Source organism: Aristolochia californica, unplaced genomic scaffold (genome assembly GCF_029961685.1).
Source record: "Aristolochia californica isolate CCGP_79_NKW_82.1479 unplaced genomic scaffold, dmAriCali1.0.hap1 SCAF_3, whole genome shotgun sequence".
Classification (NCBI taxonomy): Eukaryota; Viridiplantae; Streptophyta; class Magnoliopsida; order Piperales; family Aristolochiaceae; genus Aristolochia; species Aristolochia californica.
In genome coordinates this window covers 40,179,881-40,197,947 of record NW_027181992.1, presented here as the reverse complement: position 1 = coordinate 40,197,947, position 18,067 = coordinate 40,179,881, and the positions used below count along the sequence as shown (strand labels likewise).

Genomic DNA, 18,067 nt, shown 5'->3' with positions numbered 1-18,067 from the left:
ACCTCGTAGTCTTCCATGCATTTTTTTAGGTTATAGTCCCTCTTATAAAGGATTTCACTGCCTTGATCCTATCTCCTCACGGATCTACATCACCCACCATGCCCAATTTGATGAAACCAACTTTCCTTTCATAAAATCCTCACAGGCTCAATCCCCATCCTCTCTCCAGTTTTCCAACTTTCTGGAACCCAGTCTTATACATATAGAAACTCCTCCTTCCTTCTCACACCATTCTTCGCATATTACTCAATCCGGATTAAACCCATGTTCAATTTGTATTAATCCAATCGATGCATCCTTGTAGACAACTGATTTTTTTGTAGGTTCCTCCTCGTGGCATCAGATTTCCAGTCCGACACCTCCTGAGACAAATCACTACTCCTACTCCAATCTCTACACTACCGTTGGGTTCTCATCATATGCTAACCCGAGGTAAAGCTGGCATTTTCATACCACGCCACCCGGCCAACCTCGGTATCATGGGCTCCTCTAGACTTCTCTCTGCTCTCCTTGTCTCTACTGACCCTAAAGGATTCAAATCTGCCGCTAAGAATCCAGCTTGGTTTGCTGCCATGGATGAAGAAGTTCGAGCTTTGCAAAATAATCGGACGATTTTAGTCCCTCGACCTACAAACACCAATATTATGGGTTCCAAATGGGTGTTTCGAACAAAATACCTGCCTAATGGATCCATTGAGCGTCTCAAAGTACGCCTCGTTGCCAAGGGCTATACTCAAATCCCTGGTCTTGATTACACTGACACCTTTAGCCCTGTGGTAAAAGCAACTACTGTCCAGGTTGTGCTCTCTCTTGTTGTGACCAACAAATGGCCTCTTCACCAACTTGATGTCAAGAATGCATTCTTCAACGGTACTCTCACTGAAAAGGTTTACATGGAATAACCTCCTGGGTACATTGACCCTCGATATTCGCATCACGTATGTCAATTAAAAAAAGCTCTCTATGGTCTCAAGCAAGCTCCTCGTGCCTGGTTCCAGCGCTTCAGCTCCTTTGTCACTCAACTTGGATTCTCCTGCAATCGTGCTCACACTTCTCTATTTGTTTTTCATCAGCATTCACACACTATATATATACTCCTCTATGTTGATGACATAATTATTACTAGCAACAACTCAGCCCTTATCACCAGGTTCACTCGTGAGCTTCATTCTGAGTTTGCAACTAAAGATTTAGGTCCGCTCAGCTACTTTCTTGGTATTAAAGCTTCGCCAACTAGTGATGGCTTATTTATCGGTCAACTCAAATATGCACGAGATATTCTTACTCGCGCTCAGCTACTTAATAGCAAGCCGGTTCTTATGCCTATGGTCATTTCACGGCATCTATCCGCAGATGGTTCTCTATTTTCATATCCCACTCTCTATAGGTCTCTCGTTGGTGCCCTTCAATACTTGACCATCACTCGCCCTGACATCGCCCATGCGATCAACTCTGTTAGTCAATACCTGCATGCTCCCACTGAAGATCATTTTCTTGCTGTTAAACGTATTTTTTGCTATGTCAAAGGTACCATTCACTTTGGCCTTATTTTTCGTCCATCCTCTACTCCTGTTGCTCTTGTCACTAACTCTGATGCTGACTGGTCTGGTTGTCCTGATACTCGTCGCTCCACCTCTGGTTACTCCATTTATCTTGGGGACAATTTGATTTCTTAGAGTGCTAAAAAACAGCCAACAGTATCTCGTTCCAGATGTGAATCTGAGTATCGTGCTCTAGCGCACACTGCAGCTGAAATTATTTGGCTTACACATCTTCTTACCGATCTATATGTTCCACTTCCATAACCACCTCTACTCATATGTGACAACAAAAGTGCCATCTTCCTCAGCTCCAATCCCGTATCTCACAAGCGCGCCAAACATGTTGAGTTAGATTATCATTTCCTTCGAGAACTTGTTGCTACAGACAAACTTCACACACAGTATGTGCCATCTCACCTGCAAATTGCGGATATTTTTACCAAAAGTATTCAACGCCCTCTCTTTGAATTTTTTCGATCCAAACTTCATGTTTGTTCCAATCCAAACTTCATGTTTGTTCCAATCCGACGCTCAACTTGAAGGGGGGTGGGGGTGGTTGGGTGTGAACGGCAATGCAACGGAAGCCTGCAGACAAGGCTTCTGTCTGCCGGAATCGACGGATCACCATGCCAGATTTAGCAAATTCTTTTTTTCAATTTTGTGTATAAATATGTGATATAATCTTGTTTCCAAATCGTGGTGAATAAAGATTTAATCTTTACATGATCTACTTTTGAAGTGCCTTAACTCCCTTAAGGGAAATGATGTGCCACTGTGTATGTATTGAGACTTTAGAATCTAACCAACACTTAGCTTTCCACCCAACGCTGGTCTGTTGTCTTCTTTTCTTTCTGCCAAGTCATGTTCCCACATCGAAGCCACTAAGTATTCTAGTGATGTCTATCTTTCTATGAGTATTTGGTTTTAACTCTTCAGTTTTCACCGCCTGGTCTTCCGCCTCACGTTGTACAATATAGGAATGTAAAATAATATTGTCGTGATTATCATTGATCAGATGTACACTATTTATAGAATTACAACAAAGACAGTAATTGATTACAACACCACAATTTTATTTTTTCTTTGTTTCAAACACCTTTTATCTTTATCTCTATTAAGGGTGGCATCAAATCGAGCCGAGACCAAACCTGCCTATGTTCGAGCCAGGCTTGATTTAAATTTTTCAAACTCGAGCTCAAGTCAAGCCTAGCCTCGAGCCTAAAATTGTAATCGAGCTCGAGCCCAATGATTTTAACCGAGTTTGAGCCCAAGCCAAGTTCGAGCTTCCACCTATATTTAAAACTTTGCATAAAATACATGTCAAATAAATTGTATATAAAATTATTTATACACTCTACATAAAATTATTTATAAAAGTTGCATAATTATGCATAAACTTTATTCAATAATAAAACACAAAAACATCATTGAAATATCAATATCAATATTAATATAAAAAGGTTGATGTCTCCTCTGTAATTGAGAGCTCGAAACATGACGCGATTAAACTACAGTCTACAGATATCTAGTAGTGCTGATTGCTGAGGATTGACGAATTATTTGGCAAACAATTAAAATGCCCAACAAAATAATACAATGGAAAAATAGAAAAATCAATAAAACTGTAAGAGCTAAAAATAGAAAATCAATAGTAGGGTGAGAGCCATTACCTCTGAGTAATGAGTAGGAAGAAGCTCTTAAAACATGAGGTGTTCATCCATAGCAGTTTTAATGTGAGATCGAAGATAAATAATGGAATACAAAAGATTAAAAAAAAAATCATTGTTAGTCTGTTACATCATCGACAAAAAAAAAACAAAAGATTAAGATTAAAAGAGAGGCAAATAGGGACATAAGAGAGACAAGGGAAGACGACAAGTGGTTGGGCTCGGAAGGTGTTGGATAGTTACCGAACCCGATCAGTTTTTTTCCCCTTGTTTGCCTTCTTGTCCATCAGTAAGCCTGGATAATTAAATGCCAAACACCCAGTCGACTGGGACAATCCTTTTGTACCTGTTTTGCTCATTTGGTTTCTCTCTATGAGTTCCTTTTGTCCATTTTACTCAAGGCAAGGAGAATCTCGCCTTCTGAGCTTCTCTCCAATTCCCGCCTTTTCCACTTTAATAAATTTTCCTTGATAGTTGATCGATATCCACTGAGACCATATTAGCCTTCATTACTGAAAATTATTTTAATTTTTGGTGTATATTGATGAAAATATTAAATGGCATAAATTCCCACTTCCCATCTTCTTTTTTACCAAATTATCTTCCTCAAGCAAAGAACTTTCCCTTTGCAACTTTCGTCTCTTTTCTTTCTTCTATGTTGGCTCTTCTCTCTATTCTTGTTTCATCATTCTTCTCTTAATTTCTTCAAATGGGGTGTGTTCATAGTAGCTGGAGTGAGTCAAACAAAGCAGAGATGGGGGAGAAGGCTCGAAAAACTCAAGAGGGTTGTGCAACTGATGAGAAGAAAATGTTATGGGGTTTGAGCTTGATGATTCTTCTGGATTTGAGCCGAAGGCAAAGGAAGTAGGAGGGTGAGAACGACCACATGTGACTCCTGGCGGACTCTGCTCTAGCAGTTGCAGACAACGCGGACCCAGAATCTCAAGAACTTACATATGCTTCGTTACTTCCGTCGACGAGCAAGAAGTTGAAAGGAAGAAATCGAAGAGGAAGAAGATCGGAGAAGAAGAAATTGAAGAGGAAGAAATCGGAGAAGAGTAATAAATCGAAGACTGAGATTGACAGTAAGAAATCGGAGAGGGAGAATGAGAAATAAGAAGATGAAATTCTCCCCATTTTCGCTCGATCGCCGCCTGTCGAATGTCGTTTCCCTGTTCCCCCTAATTCCTGAGAGAACAAAAGACGAAGAGTCGAAGACCTCCTGCTCCCAATTCTCACCTCCCAAGCCCTCATTAACTTAACGAGCCATCTCGTGAGCTTTCGAACCGAACCATGGTTCAGTGGAGCTAGGGTCGTTAACTTAAATGGGCCTCATCTAGATTTCAAACTATGTTCGAGATCCAAATAAATCGAATTGAACTGAGTCGAGCTCGAGCCGATCACGAACCGGCTCAGTTCAATGCGACCCCTAATATCTGTCATTATCTTTATCTTTATCATGCCCCCGCAAGATGGAGCTCCAAGAGGAGAGTTTAATCTAGATCTTCAAAAAGATGAAGCATATTCTTGGAAGTGGTTTGGAGAGAGCAGTGGCACTGGTAGTAGCTAAAAAGAGCAGCGGCTTGGAAGAACAATGACTGAGAAGAGTAGTAGATGAAGCGGACAAAATTGCATCATCCGGTGGTAGAGTAGTGGCACTGGTAGTGGCTGGGGGTGGACGGAATTGCATCATCCAGTGGAAGAGTAGCGGCACTGGAGGCGGACAGAATGACATCATCCAAAGGAAGAACAGTAGAACTTGAGGTGGCTAGGACAAACAGAATCGCATCGTCTAGAGGAAGAGCAATGGCAATGGAGGTGGCTGGGGCAGACAAAATTGCATCGTCCGGTGGAAGGGCAGCAAGTGGGGCGGACAAAATCGCATCATCCGGTGGAAGAGTTGCGGTTGGGCGGACAGAATCGCATCGTTCGGTGGAAAAACAACGGTTGGGGCAAACGGAATCGTATCATTTGGTGGAAGGGTAGTAGCTGCGGCAGACAGAATCGCAGCGTCTAGTGGAAGGGCAATGGCTGGGGGGTGGACGGAATCGCATCGTCTGGAGGAAGAGTAGCAGCACTAGAGGTGGCTGGGGCGGACAAAATCACATTGTCCGGTGAAGAGATTAGGAAGAGCAACGGCATTGGTAGCAGCTTAAATGGAGGAAATCGCATAGTCCTATGAAAAGATGAGGAAGAGCAGAGACATTGGTAGCGATTGAAGTAGACGAAATCACATCGTCCGGATGGGATGAAGAGATTCTGGAGTGAGGGTTAAAAAATATATATATATATATGGGTCATCATTGTGGTCAGCCGAGAGATGTTCTGGTGCGACTCCAGCAAGGAAGTCGCCGACAAGGCAGACAGTAGTGGCAGCAAGGTCAACCGATTTTGGCGGGAAATCAGCGATGAGAGGAGACCGACGAGTGTGGTTGCCGATTGGAGGTGACAAACTGAGACCGATGGGGCGGGCATCAGATGCGACTACTTCCGAGATGGATTTCTAGCAACGGCGGACTGGTTCTGATTAATCGATCGGGAGATCTAATACCATGTAGAATATAGGAATGTAAAATAATATTATCATGATTATCAATGATCAGGTATAATAGTTGATTACAACTCTACAATTTGTCTATCTTTGTTTTAATCACCTTTTATCTTTATCTCTATCACTATCTATATCTTTATCTCTATCACATGTTACCATGTAATGCAAATTCAGATCCACTGGATCCACTTTAAGATAATGATTGATGATGATATGGCACTGTGATCACTGATTGTATTGCTGACATTGTGTCATCCATCCCGAAGACGTGTTCCAACTGACAGAACTCGCGCCGTGATGGACATTGGCATGGTGGTGACGAGGTTCCCGGTGACAGTGTACACGGCGCTGCGAGACACCTTACTGACGGAAACAATAGGGTTGCCACGCGCCGCCGACATTTCCATCTTTGATAAGTGTTACGATCTGTTCGGATTCGAATCGGTCCGAGTCCCGACGTGTCTTTCTACTTCTCAAGGGGTCCGATACTGACGCTGCCGACGAGAAATTTCCTAATTCCGGTGGACGAGGTGGGGACATTCTGCTTTACATTCACCCCTTCTGGTTCAGGGCTTTCCATAATAGGGAACATACAACAAGAAGGGATATAAATCTTCTTCAATGGTGCCAATAGCTTCATTGGGTTTGGCCCCAACACCTGCTAAGCTTGTTAATCTCATATTAATCTTCAATTACTTGTAAAACATGGGTGATCACTGTCAGTCTGAGTCTTCCATGTAATATGTAATGTAAAGGTACTGGATTTTTCCAATTATAGTGAGAGAGGTCTTTTGTGAGTAACCACAATCTCCTTTGTTTTATGGTTTTCTAAGTCATTTTGTATTGAATTGATGAGTAACAAAAATTTTGTCCATATATTATTGTAGAGAGCAATGATTTGACCTAAATGTGCATTTTGATCCATGCAGAAGTACCCCAATTCTATTAGATTGGTAAAACCATGTTTCATTAATTAGTATATTAATATATTTAATACTACATTAAATCACTTATTAATATAGTAATCATGTTTATTTTGGTTAATTATCTGTTTACGTATATATTCTATTTAAATATATTATAAAAAATTATTCATTCTCTTGTTTACATCATATTTTTTATTTTGGAATACTAACACTAGATTCTGTTTTCTAATGCACTTAAACTCCACTACACAAACACCCAACTTGAAGTTGAAATTGAATTAAATCATTACCTTGAATTTAAAGTTTAACTTCAACTTCAATGTTGACCCCCCCCCCCCCCCCCCCCTTTGCTTTCCACCCAAGGCTGGTCTGTTGTCTTCTTTTCTTACTGCCAAGTCATGTTCACACATAGAAGCGGTTAAAGTATTCTAGTTATGTCTTTCTACGAGGATTTGATTTTAACTCTTCAGTTTTCACTGCCCGTTCTTCCGCCTCATGGTACCTTATCTTTCTATGAGCTTAATCAAACTGCTCATTAGTACTTGAAATTTTCACATTCAAGTACCAACGCCAGCCGTAGAAAACTGAGGAACTTCCAAATTTTTGATAATTAACCTCAACCAGGAGCTGATTGCAGATACAATAAACAGTAAAATGCCAAGGACAAGGATTGTCACTATTGCCTATAAAGAAATAAACAATTCAACTCATGAACCGAGAGAAAAACCCAAAAATTCAAATTTACACTTTACTGTGCACTCTCCCGTAGCAAGGTCTAATAAAATCATAGACAGCCGGAAATTTACACCTGTATTCAAAACACAGCAAAATTCAGCAAATACATCGCAAAGAGTTTATTGCTCTCCATCAAAAATTAAAGAACAAAAATACCTCATCTCGATCAACTTTCAGATGTTATATACAGCAGAAGAGCACCCTGCATAGATTACACATAAAGAGTAAATAATAAATCAAATGTCACCATCCATCACTAAAAAAATCAAAAGCAACAAGTAAATAGTTGCAATAAATAAAAAGAAATTGAACTACCTGTTTTGATTTATTTTATTTTTTTAAAAAGAGCCTTCCCTGAGAAACCCAGAAAGCAGAGCACTTGAAAGTTTTGTAATTGCTCGTTATCAGAAGATAATGAGTTGAACTCGAATGCTATCTGAATATATGGTTCCCATTCTGTTGACATCTTAGATTCTCAATTAGAGACAGATAAAATAACTTTAGAGCCTTGATATCATTTCCCTGAATACATCAATGGGAAGTTCCAAGATCAGAAATTGCAATGTGACAGCTAAAGAGGTGAACAAGAAAATTCAGTTATCTGCAAAAAACATAAAGAGGATGCAATTAGAACGGGTTGTTATTACCTGCAATTTTCGACAATACTGCTCTGCTAAATCTTGAGAGCAATGTGCAGCAGGGAAACATTTAGAAACAAAGTGCATGAGAAAATCGTTGCCAAACTTTTCATACATTACTTTCTGAGCCATCACTATCTCTCCAAATAAAACAAGCTGCAAATTTGAAGATGGAAAACATCAATAAATAATTGAACCCAGAGTAGCAGCAGTTACAGTTTCCTACTGAGAAAAATATGGTCCCAGCTAAATTTCATAGTAAAAACATGAATGAGTGATTAAACAAAATATGTACGTCATACCACAACATTATATTTCTGAGGCTCCAAAAAAGAGTTTTTATTTACCATAATATTTCTGAAGTCATGTGTTTGTCAACTTGCAAAAGGACAGATGCATGGATAGGCAGAAGTTTGAGCAAACTGAGCATTCTTAACCCATGTTTACAATAAAATATCTTTTTCGACTGCTAGTATAACAAATATTTTACAAGAAAACATGCGAAAGCAGTTGAAGGTATGGAACTTGCCATGTTTGCATCATGAAAATCAAATGATTTGTCAAGTACACTATATAGACAACAGTTTGTTGCAAACGTCTCAATGATGAAGGTCTTGAAACCAGGCACCTGACCAAACATTGAAAAGTATATCAGTATAAGAGCTAGAAACATGAAAGACTTATTTATCTTTCAAATGATATAAAAATGACATAAATAACAAAAGAAAGACTAGCATTAGTCTACTTACTTTCTCTCCACTGTTAGATTCGGTACACCAATCTTTGGTAAGTCTAACAAATATTTGTACACATGCCTGCAGAATTATTCATTTGTAAGAAGGTAAAACACTGAGTAATTACATAAATACACTAGTCACAATTGTTATTCATACCTTCCGGACAAGTATATCCTTATGGTTGCAGGAAGTGTACAAAAGCAATTGCATTATTGAATCCAAATAGCCTCTGCTTTTAGGTGCAAGAAACACAGAAGATAGATCATGTGTAGCCATTACATAGAGAAATGTATACAGTGTCTTTTGAAGTTCTTGCAGTTCACGGATTTCCTGCCAAGAATTTACAAAGAAAATGAGGAAGAAGAAGAAGAAGAGACACTGTAGAAGGGTAGTTTGGTACTTTCTCATTATCTGCACCTCCTAGTTATAGTCTTGTTTTATTCAGTATGTTTGATAGTTTATGTAGTTCAAGTTTCATGTAGTTAGGAAGTGTAATGTAGGAGTTATATGGGTTTGAGTGAGTAGAGGCATTATCGTTAGGGGTGGCATCGAGCCGAGCCGAGCCCGAACCTGCTTATGTTCGAGTCGAGCTTGATTTAAATATTTCGAGCCGAGCCTCGTCTTGAGCCTAAAATTGTTATCGACCTCGAGCCCAACGAGTTCGAGCCGAGCTTCGAGCAGAGCTCGAGCCTCAACATACATTTAAAATTTTTCAAAAAATATATATCGAATAAAATGTATATAAAATTATGCATACATTTTACATAAAATTGGGCATAACCTCTACTTAAAATTGGGCATAACTTATATATATAATATGTATATAAGATTGGGCATAACCTTTACTTAAAATTGAGCATAATTTATATATATAATACTTGTATAAAATTCGGTATAACCTCTACTTAAAATTGGGCATAATCAATATACATAATACCTGCAAAAACACTCCGTAAACACTCTATAAAATTGTCTATACATTCCATAAATACTTCATGAAATTATTTATACACTCCATAAAATAATCTAAACACTCCATACACTGCATAACATTATAAATAAACTACATACAATAATCAAACACAACAAAATAAAATAAAATATCACTATCAATTTACAATCACCCAAATAAAAACTATAAATCCTTTAAATAAAATCCTATTACTATTACAGACTTACTAGAAAATTACAAAAAATATTTTAAATTTTTCTTAGGAAAATTAAATGGACCTCTGATTGCCTTTTCTAAGGAAATAAATAAAAATTAATAATTAATCTAATATATTATTATACTTATCGATAAATTTTTAATTACATCAAATGTCAAACACAATTGCTATGAAAATTGCCTCATGCTCAAAGTATGATATCATCAACTGTCAAATACTTATTCAAAATTTTTCTATATGGTTTTCTAACCCATCTTGGCAAGAAAATCTTACTTAGAAAATTATATGATTTTTTAAAAAGAATTTATAATTAGAAAAATATTTTGAAAAAAAATGAGGCACTAATGGTCCCTATATTTCTATTAAAAATGTCTTTTCAAAATTTATTGAAAAAACCACTAATAGTCTCTAGAAACGTATTTCTACTAAAATATCTTTTCAATTTATTTAAGAGCCATGAGGAAGGGACAAAGAGTTTTTTTTTCCTTGTTTATGATCTCACATGTAGGGGTGGCTTTCAATAAATTATATATAAAATTATGCATACATTTTAAAAAAATATAATGATAGGGGAGGTTCGGGATTGAATTTCAATAATGGATTAAAATGAACCAATATTAATATTTTTTACTTCAATTGTTATCTAGCTTTTTTTGTAATTTTTGAATCTGGCCATAATTTATTATGGCCATCTTAGTGCCCCTAGATAAAAATTTATATTCTAGGGAAAACTAAAAATATTTTTCCTATGATACATATTCCCAAAAAAACCTTTAAATAAAATCTTATTACTATTAGTGACTTGTTAGAAAATTACAGGAAATATTTTAAAATTTTCTTAGGAAAGTTAAATGGACCTTTTATTGTCTCTTCTAGGGAAATAAATAAAATTAATAATCAATCTAATATATTATTATACTTATCGATAAATTTTTAATTAAATAAAATATCAAACACAAAATTGCAATGAAAATTGCTTCATGCTAAAAGTATTACAGCATCAACTGTTAAATACTTATTCAAAAATTTTCTATACAATTTTCTACCCCATCTTGGTACGAAAAATCTTACTTAGAAAATTATATGATTTTTAATAAAAAAATTTAATTAGAAAAATGTTTAAAAAAACATGAGACACTAATAGTTTATAGAAAATTATTTCTATAAAATTTATTTTTAATTTTTTCCAGAGGAAAAAGTTTTTTTATTTTTTTATTTTATGATCCCACACGTGCGAGATCATCTTCTCGCGAAGGAGGGGGGAGATTATTGCTCCCTTGTTCTGGTTTTCCACCGAGACGACGCGGAGGGAAGGGGGTTATGGTGCCGGGGAGGACCTATCGTCGGGGATGACGGCCACGACGGAGGCGGCGGCGACAACGAGGAGAGGAAGAAATTTTACGGACTGCCACAGAGGCGGCCGGCGAGCAGCTGCGACGGCGGTAGAGACTGCCGGCGAACAGCTGTGACGGCGGTAGAGGCGGCGATAACAACCGATGGGAGGGGTCGGCGGTGACGAGGGGGGAGGAAAAATTCCCCCCCCCCCCCGCTTGCGATCCCATTACCGATCCATACCGATCCGACTCACTTCGAGCCGGCTCGCAAGCCGACGAACCGAACCTAGCTTCGGTCGAGCTCGATAAATGACGAATCGAACCGAGCCGGCTCGGTTTGAAGCCACCCCTAATTATCGTCCTTGTTCGTATTTTAAGCTATAAAAATAGATTAGGGGTCGACCAAAACCCTCGACCCCTAATCACAAGAGTCTAATCACTCTTTTGCTGTCGTCTCCTATCCCTTTCTCTCTTATCTCTTCCTTCCTGTCTTAATCCCTCTTATCCCATATTTTCACATAGTATCGGAGCAGTAAGACCTTGTTACAAGTACGTGAAGCCTTCCTCTTCCTTTTATTGAATTCTACAACTTTTTTTTTAAATGATGCTAATTTATTAAGAGAGGTCAAACGAGCATATTACAAGAGGAGAAGTCTTCCCAAACAATGAGAGATTGCTGGAAGGTTCCGAATTTTGCCAATTTAGCAGCCAAAGAATTGGCTGATCTGGGAACGAGGTTCCACTTACAATGAATGGATGACACAATGTCAGCAATACAATCAGTGATTGGCCAGTGGCGCCAAGGAGGGGAGTTATCTTTTGAAAACCAATTGGTGACAATCTTTGAGTCTCCTTCGATAGGCAGCTTGCCATGAAACCGCTCTTTAAAGATTTGGAGGCCGAATAGAAGAGCACTTACTTCAGCAATATTTGAATCAGCAATACCCACCGGCCCAGCATAGGATAGAATAGGGTCTCCACTGTTATCTCTAAAAACACCCCCAGCTCCAGTCGGCCTAGGACAGCCTAAAGCATTGCCATCAAAATTGAGTTTGATGCAGTCGTAAGGGGGAGGATCCCAAGTGGCCATAACTGGATTCCTGCGGGGGGCCCGCCATATGCATGATCAAACCCCAATTTTCCCGAAGAGAAACGCCCAATAAAGAGGCAAACTCCTTCCTAGTATGTAACCAACTCGAGATAAGGCCCACTGCTTGAGAAGCTGTATTATCCGGGGTGCTAGCCTTGGAGTTGGATCTCCGGTTATTTCGCTCGAGTCATAGGCACCATGGGACATGCGCAAGGCATGCGAAGAGAATTATCTTGCCCAACCTAAGAAAGCGGATCCCCATAACCATCTCATAGGTGTCGAAAAGGTCCTGATGTAGCCCCATTTGGAGTCCAATCTTCTGAAATATCTTCATCCAGACTTGCTTAGAAAAATCACAATGTAAGAGAACAAGCTGGATTGTCTCGTCCCACACACCACAAAGGGGACAAGTACGATCGGGGGTTGTGGAACCTCTTTTATGGAGGTTGTCAGAGGTGAGGATCTATTCCCTGATGGTCGTCCACACGAAGAACTTGATTTTACTAGGCGCTGAGAACTTCCATGTCAGGTTTGCCTTGTGCTCATGCATGATGTAATTTTGCTTTGTAATGTGAGAGTAGGCAGATGCAACTGTGAATCGGCTATTAATGCTAGGCCTCCATGTCAGTTTATCAACTACATGCTCACAAATAGTAATGCTGCTGAGTCTAGAGCGGAGAGAAAAAAGGCGAAGTTTCCTCATCAATTAATCCCCGACAAAACGTGAGACTCCATGAGCGATCTCTCCAAAAATCAGCCACTGACCAAGAGAGGTCCCTCGCCACCCTAGAGAGCCCTAGGAAGTCCTCAGAGAGGGGGCAGGGGCCACACCATTCATCCGACCAAAAAAGGAGGGTTCTTCCATTGCGTGAAAGGAAGTTGCATCTCTGAATATTGGGAGGAGCTTTTGAATTGATTTCCATATCAGGATAGGAGGAGAATAGCGCCATCCTCCCTCCACCAGTGTTATGCACGCAATAACATTATTATTTTAGTTGTTTTTCTTCAATTTACTTTATTTTATTTCAGTTTTAGGTCACATGGGTATTTTTGGAATATTTTATTTATAGAAGTATTTTTGTAATATTTTATCCCAAACCCTAACGGGGACCCTATTTAAGGGGTAAGAGTAATGAGAAAGACAAGCATTGAGAATTAGGTTAAATCTAGTGTAAACAGGCTTGAGTTCTTCTCAACGAGCTGTAGGGTTTTCAAGCTTCCCTTTGGCTTGATCTTCGTTCACCATGTCTCCCTACGAATCCATGTGTCAGATCCGGGACCGTAAAAATTGGCATCAGAGCGGGAACACAATGGGGGATGTATTCCCAAATTGGGAGAAGGTACAAGCTCGCATGGAGAAGGTAGAAGCTCACATGGACAAAATATGCAATCGCATGCACAAAATATGCAAAGAAGCAGGAGAAGCACGAGCATTGTATGAAATTTTCATGGAATGTTGGACAAGGGAGCCACGCGTTGCCGCATAAAAGGTCACAAGACCTGAAATTTCTGAGCAAGAGGTACGCAATGAAGGAAAAGCAACAGAAGAATTGAAAACAGGTGACGAGCCAGAAAAATTGAAAATTTTGTCTTGTGTACCAGCCAAAGTCCCTGCGGGGCAACCTCAAATTCGGACGGGCGGAAAGGCCATGCTTCAGCAAAATTCAAGATTTCCGCACAAGGAAATCCAAAGCCGACCAGAAACGATGCAGAGTCGGGAGAATCGGAGTGGTTTTCTACCAAAATCTCCCCGGTACAGGCTGATTTGGGTTCAACCTCCCAAATCCCCTTCTCACGGCCAGCAGAATTTTTTTCCACACAGCAGACAGAAGCATTCTGATCTATCTCGGTCACGGCGAATCAGTTAGGGCATCCCTCCTCTGTCTCCGAACATCTACAAGCACTGGCAGAAACAAGAGTCTACCGGAAAAAGAGGAAGCGCTGTCGGAAACAAATCCTGTGGGCGCTGGCTTCCGGATTCTCGTTCTCAACCTCAACCTCGCCCTTGGAAGCCCAACGGGGAACCGTCTTCAACGCCATTGGGGGTAAGCTTTGGAAACTTCCTCGATTTTTAGATCAAAATAAGTTTTTCAGGGCGTTGATGTGGCTCAGAGGGGCTGAGCAACAGCAACGCTGCTCGAAAATTGGGGACAAAGGGTCTCTGGGTCGTGAAGCAAAGCATCGATGGCCAATTGAGAGAATTCCGGCTGGTGTGTATGAATTTCGACATGGAATTTTTCTGGGGATGCCGAGATTCCTAGAAAAAAATTTCTGGGGACTGCTGAAATTTTTCTGCTGTATTTTGCTGTGAGGGGCTGTATTTTGCTGCTGACGCACACAGTCCCTGTGCGTGTAATCCCCAGAAGGCTCTGAATCTTGCTCTTCGGGCAGCAAACTCTTTTGAAATACATGCTGCTGGGAAATCCAGATTAGAGATGGTGTTGTATTTGCATGTGATAGCAGCACTATCCTGCAGCTTGGGACAGTACAGTCAGGCTATCCCCTCTCTTGGGCACTCAATTGAAAATCCCAACTTGCATGATGGTCAGGAGCATGCTCTTGCCAAATTTGCTGGCCATATGCAATTGGGTGATACTCATGCTATGGTAGGCCAACTTGCCAATTCCGTACAGTGTTATAAGATGGGCCTGGAAATCCAGCAGCAAGAATTGGGAGACAGCTCCAAGGGTGGGGGAGACTTGCCATGATGTAGCTGTGGAACTTGTCCCCGCACTTCAGTTTGATGAGGCCCAGAATTTGTGCCAGATGACTCTTGATAGCCATAAAGATCATGGTACACCGGTCTCTCTTGCAGAGGCTGCTGATAGGAGGATAAGGGGTATGATCTGTGATACAAAAGGAGATCAGCCAAGCACAGTTGCTGGGGTTGCAGCACAGATGGGTGTGTCAAGTGAGGAGAGGAAAGTTTGGGACTCCTCATTGTCCTCATTAAAGTCAAGCAAAGTTAAAGGGGGCCATCATATCAACTGCAAGAAAGATTTACCGTGGGATCTTGCTGATGAAAGTGAATATAAATATGATACAAACTTTGTCCAGAACTCGTTGGGTATGGTGAGGGATACATCAATATCAAATGCAAGTCCTGGAAGTTCGCAGTAGATTACTTGTATGGTAGTTCATGGTGAGGGAAATTTCAGTGGACTCAAGACTGCTGACTACTTCGCTTATGCAGATTGAGCAAATGTTTATTGGGCAGGATACTTCACAAGTAGACCAGCTATTAAGGGTTATGTGAGAATGATGTGTGGCTACTACTTGGCTGCCAGTCAATTGGAGTTTCTTAAAGGGAGAGATGGTTCAGGGCCATCAGGCCCTACAACAGCATCTCTGGCTGATGCTCTGGCACTAGCTCAACATCATGATGGAGTCAGTGGAATTGAAAAGCAGCATGTGGCCATTGATTATGCAATTAGACTCTACATTGGCTATTCAGAGGCTGCAGAGTTGGTTGAGTCTTCACTCGCTTGCTTGACAGAGTTGAACATGAGCACTGGATGCAGAAACCCATCAACTAAATTTGCAGTGTCCCCTTTTAAATATTAGCTATTGTCCTGCATCAGAGGCACAACTTGCCAATGGAAATGATCTGGTTGTTGTTGTCTACAATTCTCTTATATGGAAGAGAGCGGATATTGTTAGAATACCGGTCACCAGTGCGTCAAGTATTGTGAGGGATGCTGAGGGAAAAGAAATTGAGTCACAGCTACTACCAATTGCTAATGTAGCATTGGGCATGCGGAACTTCTATGTCGGCACAGTTGGGTGTGTTGCCAATTGATATTCCCATGGATTGGCTTGCTTTTGCAGCAAGTGTACCTCCTCTAGGTTTCCGAACTTATGTTGTTTCAAGTTCCGAAAGTATAGGCCCAAAATCAATTCTATCAGAGGTTGAAACGTCTGTAGGACGTAACAGTGATTCTATACCTGTTGGGCAAGGACATCTAGTACTTATGCTGCTGTTGATGGGAAACTAATCCAGTATCATCATACCACAAGCTCGGTGAAGGCATCTCTCCAGCAGTCTTATAAATATTATATAGGAGATGATGGCAGTGGTGCGGATCCTCAGGCTTCTGGTGCCTATATATTCTGCCCAAATGGTTCTGTTGCTATAAAATCGGAGCCAAAGGCAGGTTTCACTGTTTTCCGGGGCCGGTTTTGGATGACGTGCGTCAGAGAATTACACCATGGATATCACAGATCACACGAGTGTACCAAAGGAATGACCATACTGAATTTGAGTTCCCTGTTGGGCCTCTACCAGCGGCTGATTTCATTGGCAAAGAAGTTGTTACTCAATTTATGACAACAATGATGACCAATAAAGTATTTTTCACAGATTCTAATGGACGCGATTTTATTAACAGGATTCGAGATTATAGGCCAGCTTGGGGCCTGCAAGTATCCATCAATATGCCTTTTCGCACTACTTCCGAGCTTGAGGACAAGTTCGTTTTTCCAGGGGGGTGTAAAGTTATGCATGTAATAACATTATTATTTTAGTTGTTTTTCTTCAATTTATTTTATTTTATTTCAGTTTTAGGTCACAGGGGTATTTTTGGAATATTTTATCCCAAACCCTAACAGGGACCCTATTTAAGGGGTAAGAGTAATGAGAAAGACAAGCATTGAGAATTAGGTTAAATCTAGTGTAAACAGGCTTAGAGTTCTCCTCAACGAGCTCTAGGGTTTTCAAGCTTCTCTTTGGCTTGATCTTCGTTCACCATGTCTCCCTACGAATCCATGTGTCAGATCCGGGACCGTAACAACCAGGCACCCCGATTGCAGGGCATGCAAATATCCTTCTAACTCACCAAATGATATCTGAAGGTGTCCTCTGATCCTCTCCAGAGAAAACGCCGACTAATGGCATCAATCCTGTTGCAAACGGGTGCCGGACAGTGCATGAAGGATAATAAATAGTTTGGCAGTCCTACCAAGCAAGACTTGAGGAGAGTGAGTCACCCTGTAGTAGATAAAAGCTTGCCCCTCCAAGTAGCTAGTCTCTTCTCAAATTTCACAATAAGGGGGGACCAAAGCATCGCCGAAGGCCGAGAGTCAAAGAGTGAGAGTCCAAGATATGTAATTGGCAAATTTCCCACTGAGCACCCCAAATAGTCACCCATACCCTAAAGCACAAGTGAGTTTATATGATAGCCTAGGAGGGTGGTTTTCTTCCAGTTAATGTTCTAACCAGAAGCCAATTCAAATAGTTCCAATACAACACGCGGTTTTCGGATCTGATCTATAGTACCAACCCCAAAGCAAATGGTATCGTTTGCAAACTGAAGGATCGGCACATCAAAGGCTGCACATTCCGTCGTGGGGAGGAGCCAACCCAAGTTCTTGGCAGAATAGATCAAAGAGGATAGATATTCCGCTACCACATTGAAGAGCAAAGGGGAAAGGGGGTCTCCCTGCCTGATTCCCCTGGATCCCTTAAAATACCTACAGGAGTAGCTTGCAGAGGAGATGCAACTTTGAATCCAGAAGAGCCATTTTTCCCGAATCCCATCTTCCCCAGGAGAGTATCCAGAAGCTTCCAATTAACTTTGTCAAAGGCTTTCTCAAAATCAAGCTTTAGGATGAATCTGGGAAGAATCCTATGACTTCTTAAAAGGGTGACTTTTCAAAATCTGCATTTACTGGTTTGGAAAA

General features: G+C 40.5%; 2 protein-coding genes and 1 pseudogene across 2 annotated transcripts in view; 2 read left to right on the top strand and 1 right to left on the bottom strand.

The window, feature by feature from the left end:
- Positions 1-479: 479 nt before the first annotated feature.
- Positions 480-1,676, top strand: LOC137959556 (uncharacterized mitochondrial protein AtMg00810-like). Its single transcript, XM_068806922.1, has 2 exons — positions 480-887; positions 1,074-1,676. Exons 1-2 carry the CDS (start codon positions 480-482, stop codon positions 1,674-1,676), a joined length of 1,011 nt encoding a protein of 336 aa, XP_068663023.1.
- Positions 1,677-7,262: 5,586 nt separating this feature from the next.
- Positions 7,263-18,067, bottom strand: part of LOC137959116 (exportin-T-like) — a 35,958-nt gene continuing 25,153 nt past the window's right edge. Inside the window, exons 9-15 of the mRNA XM_068806424.1 lie at positions 8,952-9,125; positions 8,808-8,873; positions 8,588-8,686; positions 8,068-8,214; positions 7,736-7,942; positions 7,577-7,622; positions 7,263-7,493 (exon numbers count right to left, since the gene is read on the bottom strand). Of these exons, the coding sequence (XP_068662525.1) occupies positions 7,853-7,942; positions 8,068-8,214; positions 8,588-8,686; positions 8,808-8,873; positions 8,952-9,125 (576 nt within the window). The 3' untranslated portion in view covers positions 7,263-7,493; positions 7,577-7,622; positions 7,736-7,852. The remainder of the gene's footprint in view (positions 7,494-7,576; positions 7,623-7,735; positions 7,943-8,067; positions 8,215-8,587; positions 8,687-8,807; positions 8,874-8,951; positions 9,126-18,067) is intronic.
- LOC137958491 (alpha-mannosidase At3g26720-like) lies at positions 15,518-16,912 on the top strand (annotated as a pseudogene).

Bases quoted from the DNA above. Each gene is read 5' to 3' on its own strand.
- LOC137959556 (XM_068806922.1), top strand. From the start codon at position 480: ATGGGCTCCTCTAGACTTCTCTCTGCTCTCCTTGTCTCTACTGACCCT. The intron at 888-1,073 runs GTTTACATGGAA...GTTTTTCATCAG, and splicing joins ACGGTACTCTCACTGAAAAG to CATTCACACACTATATATAT.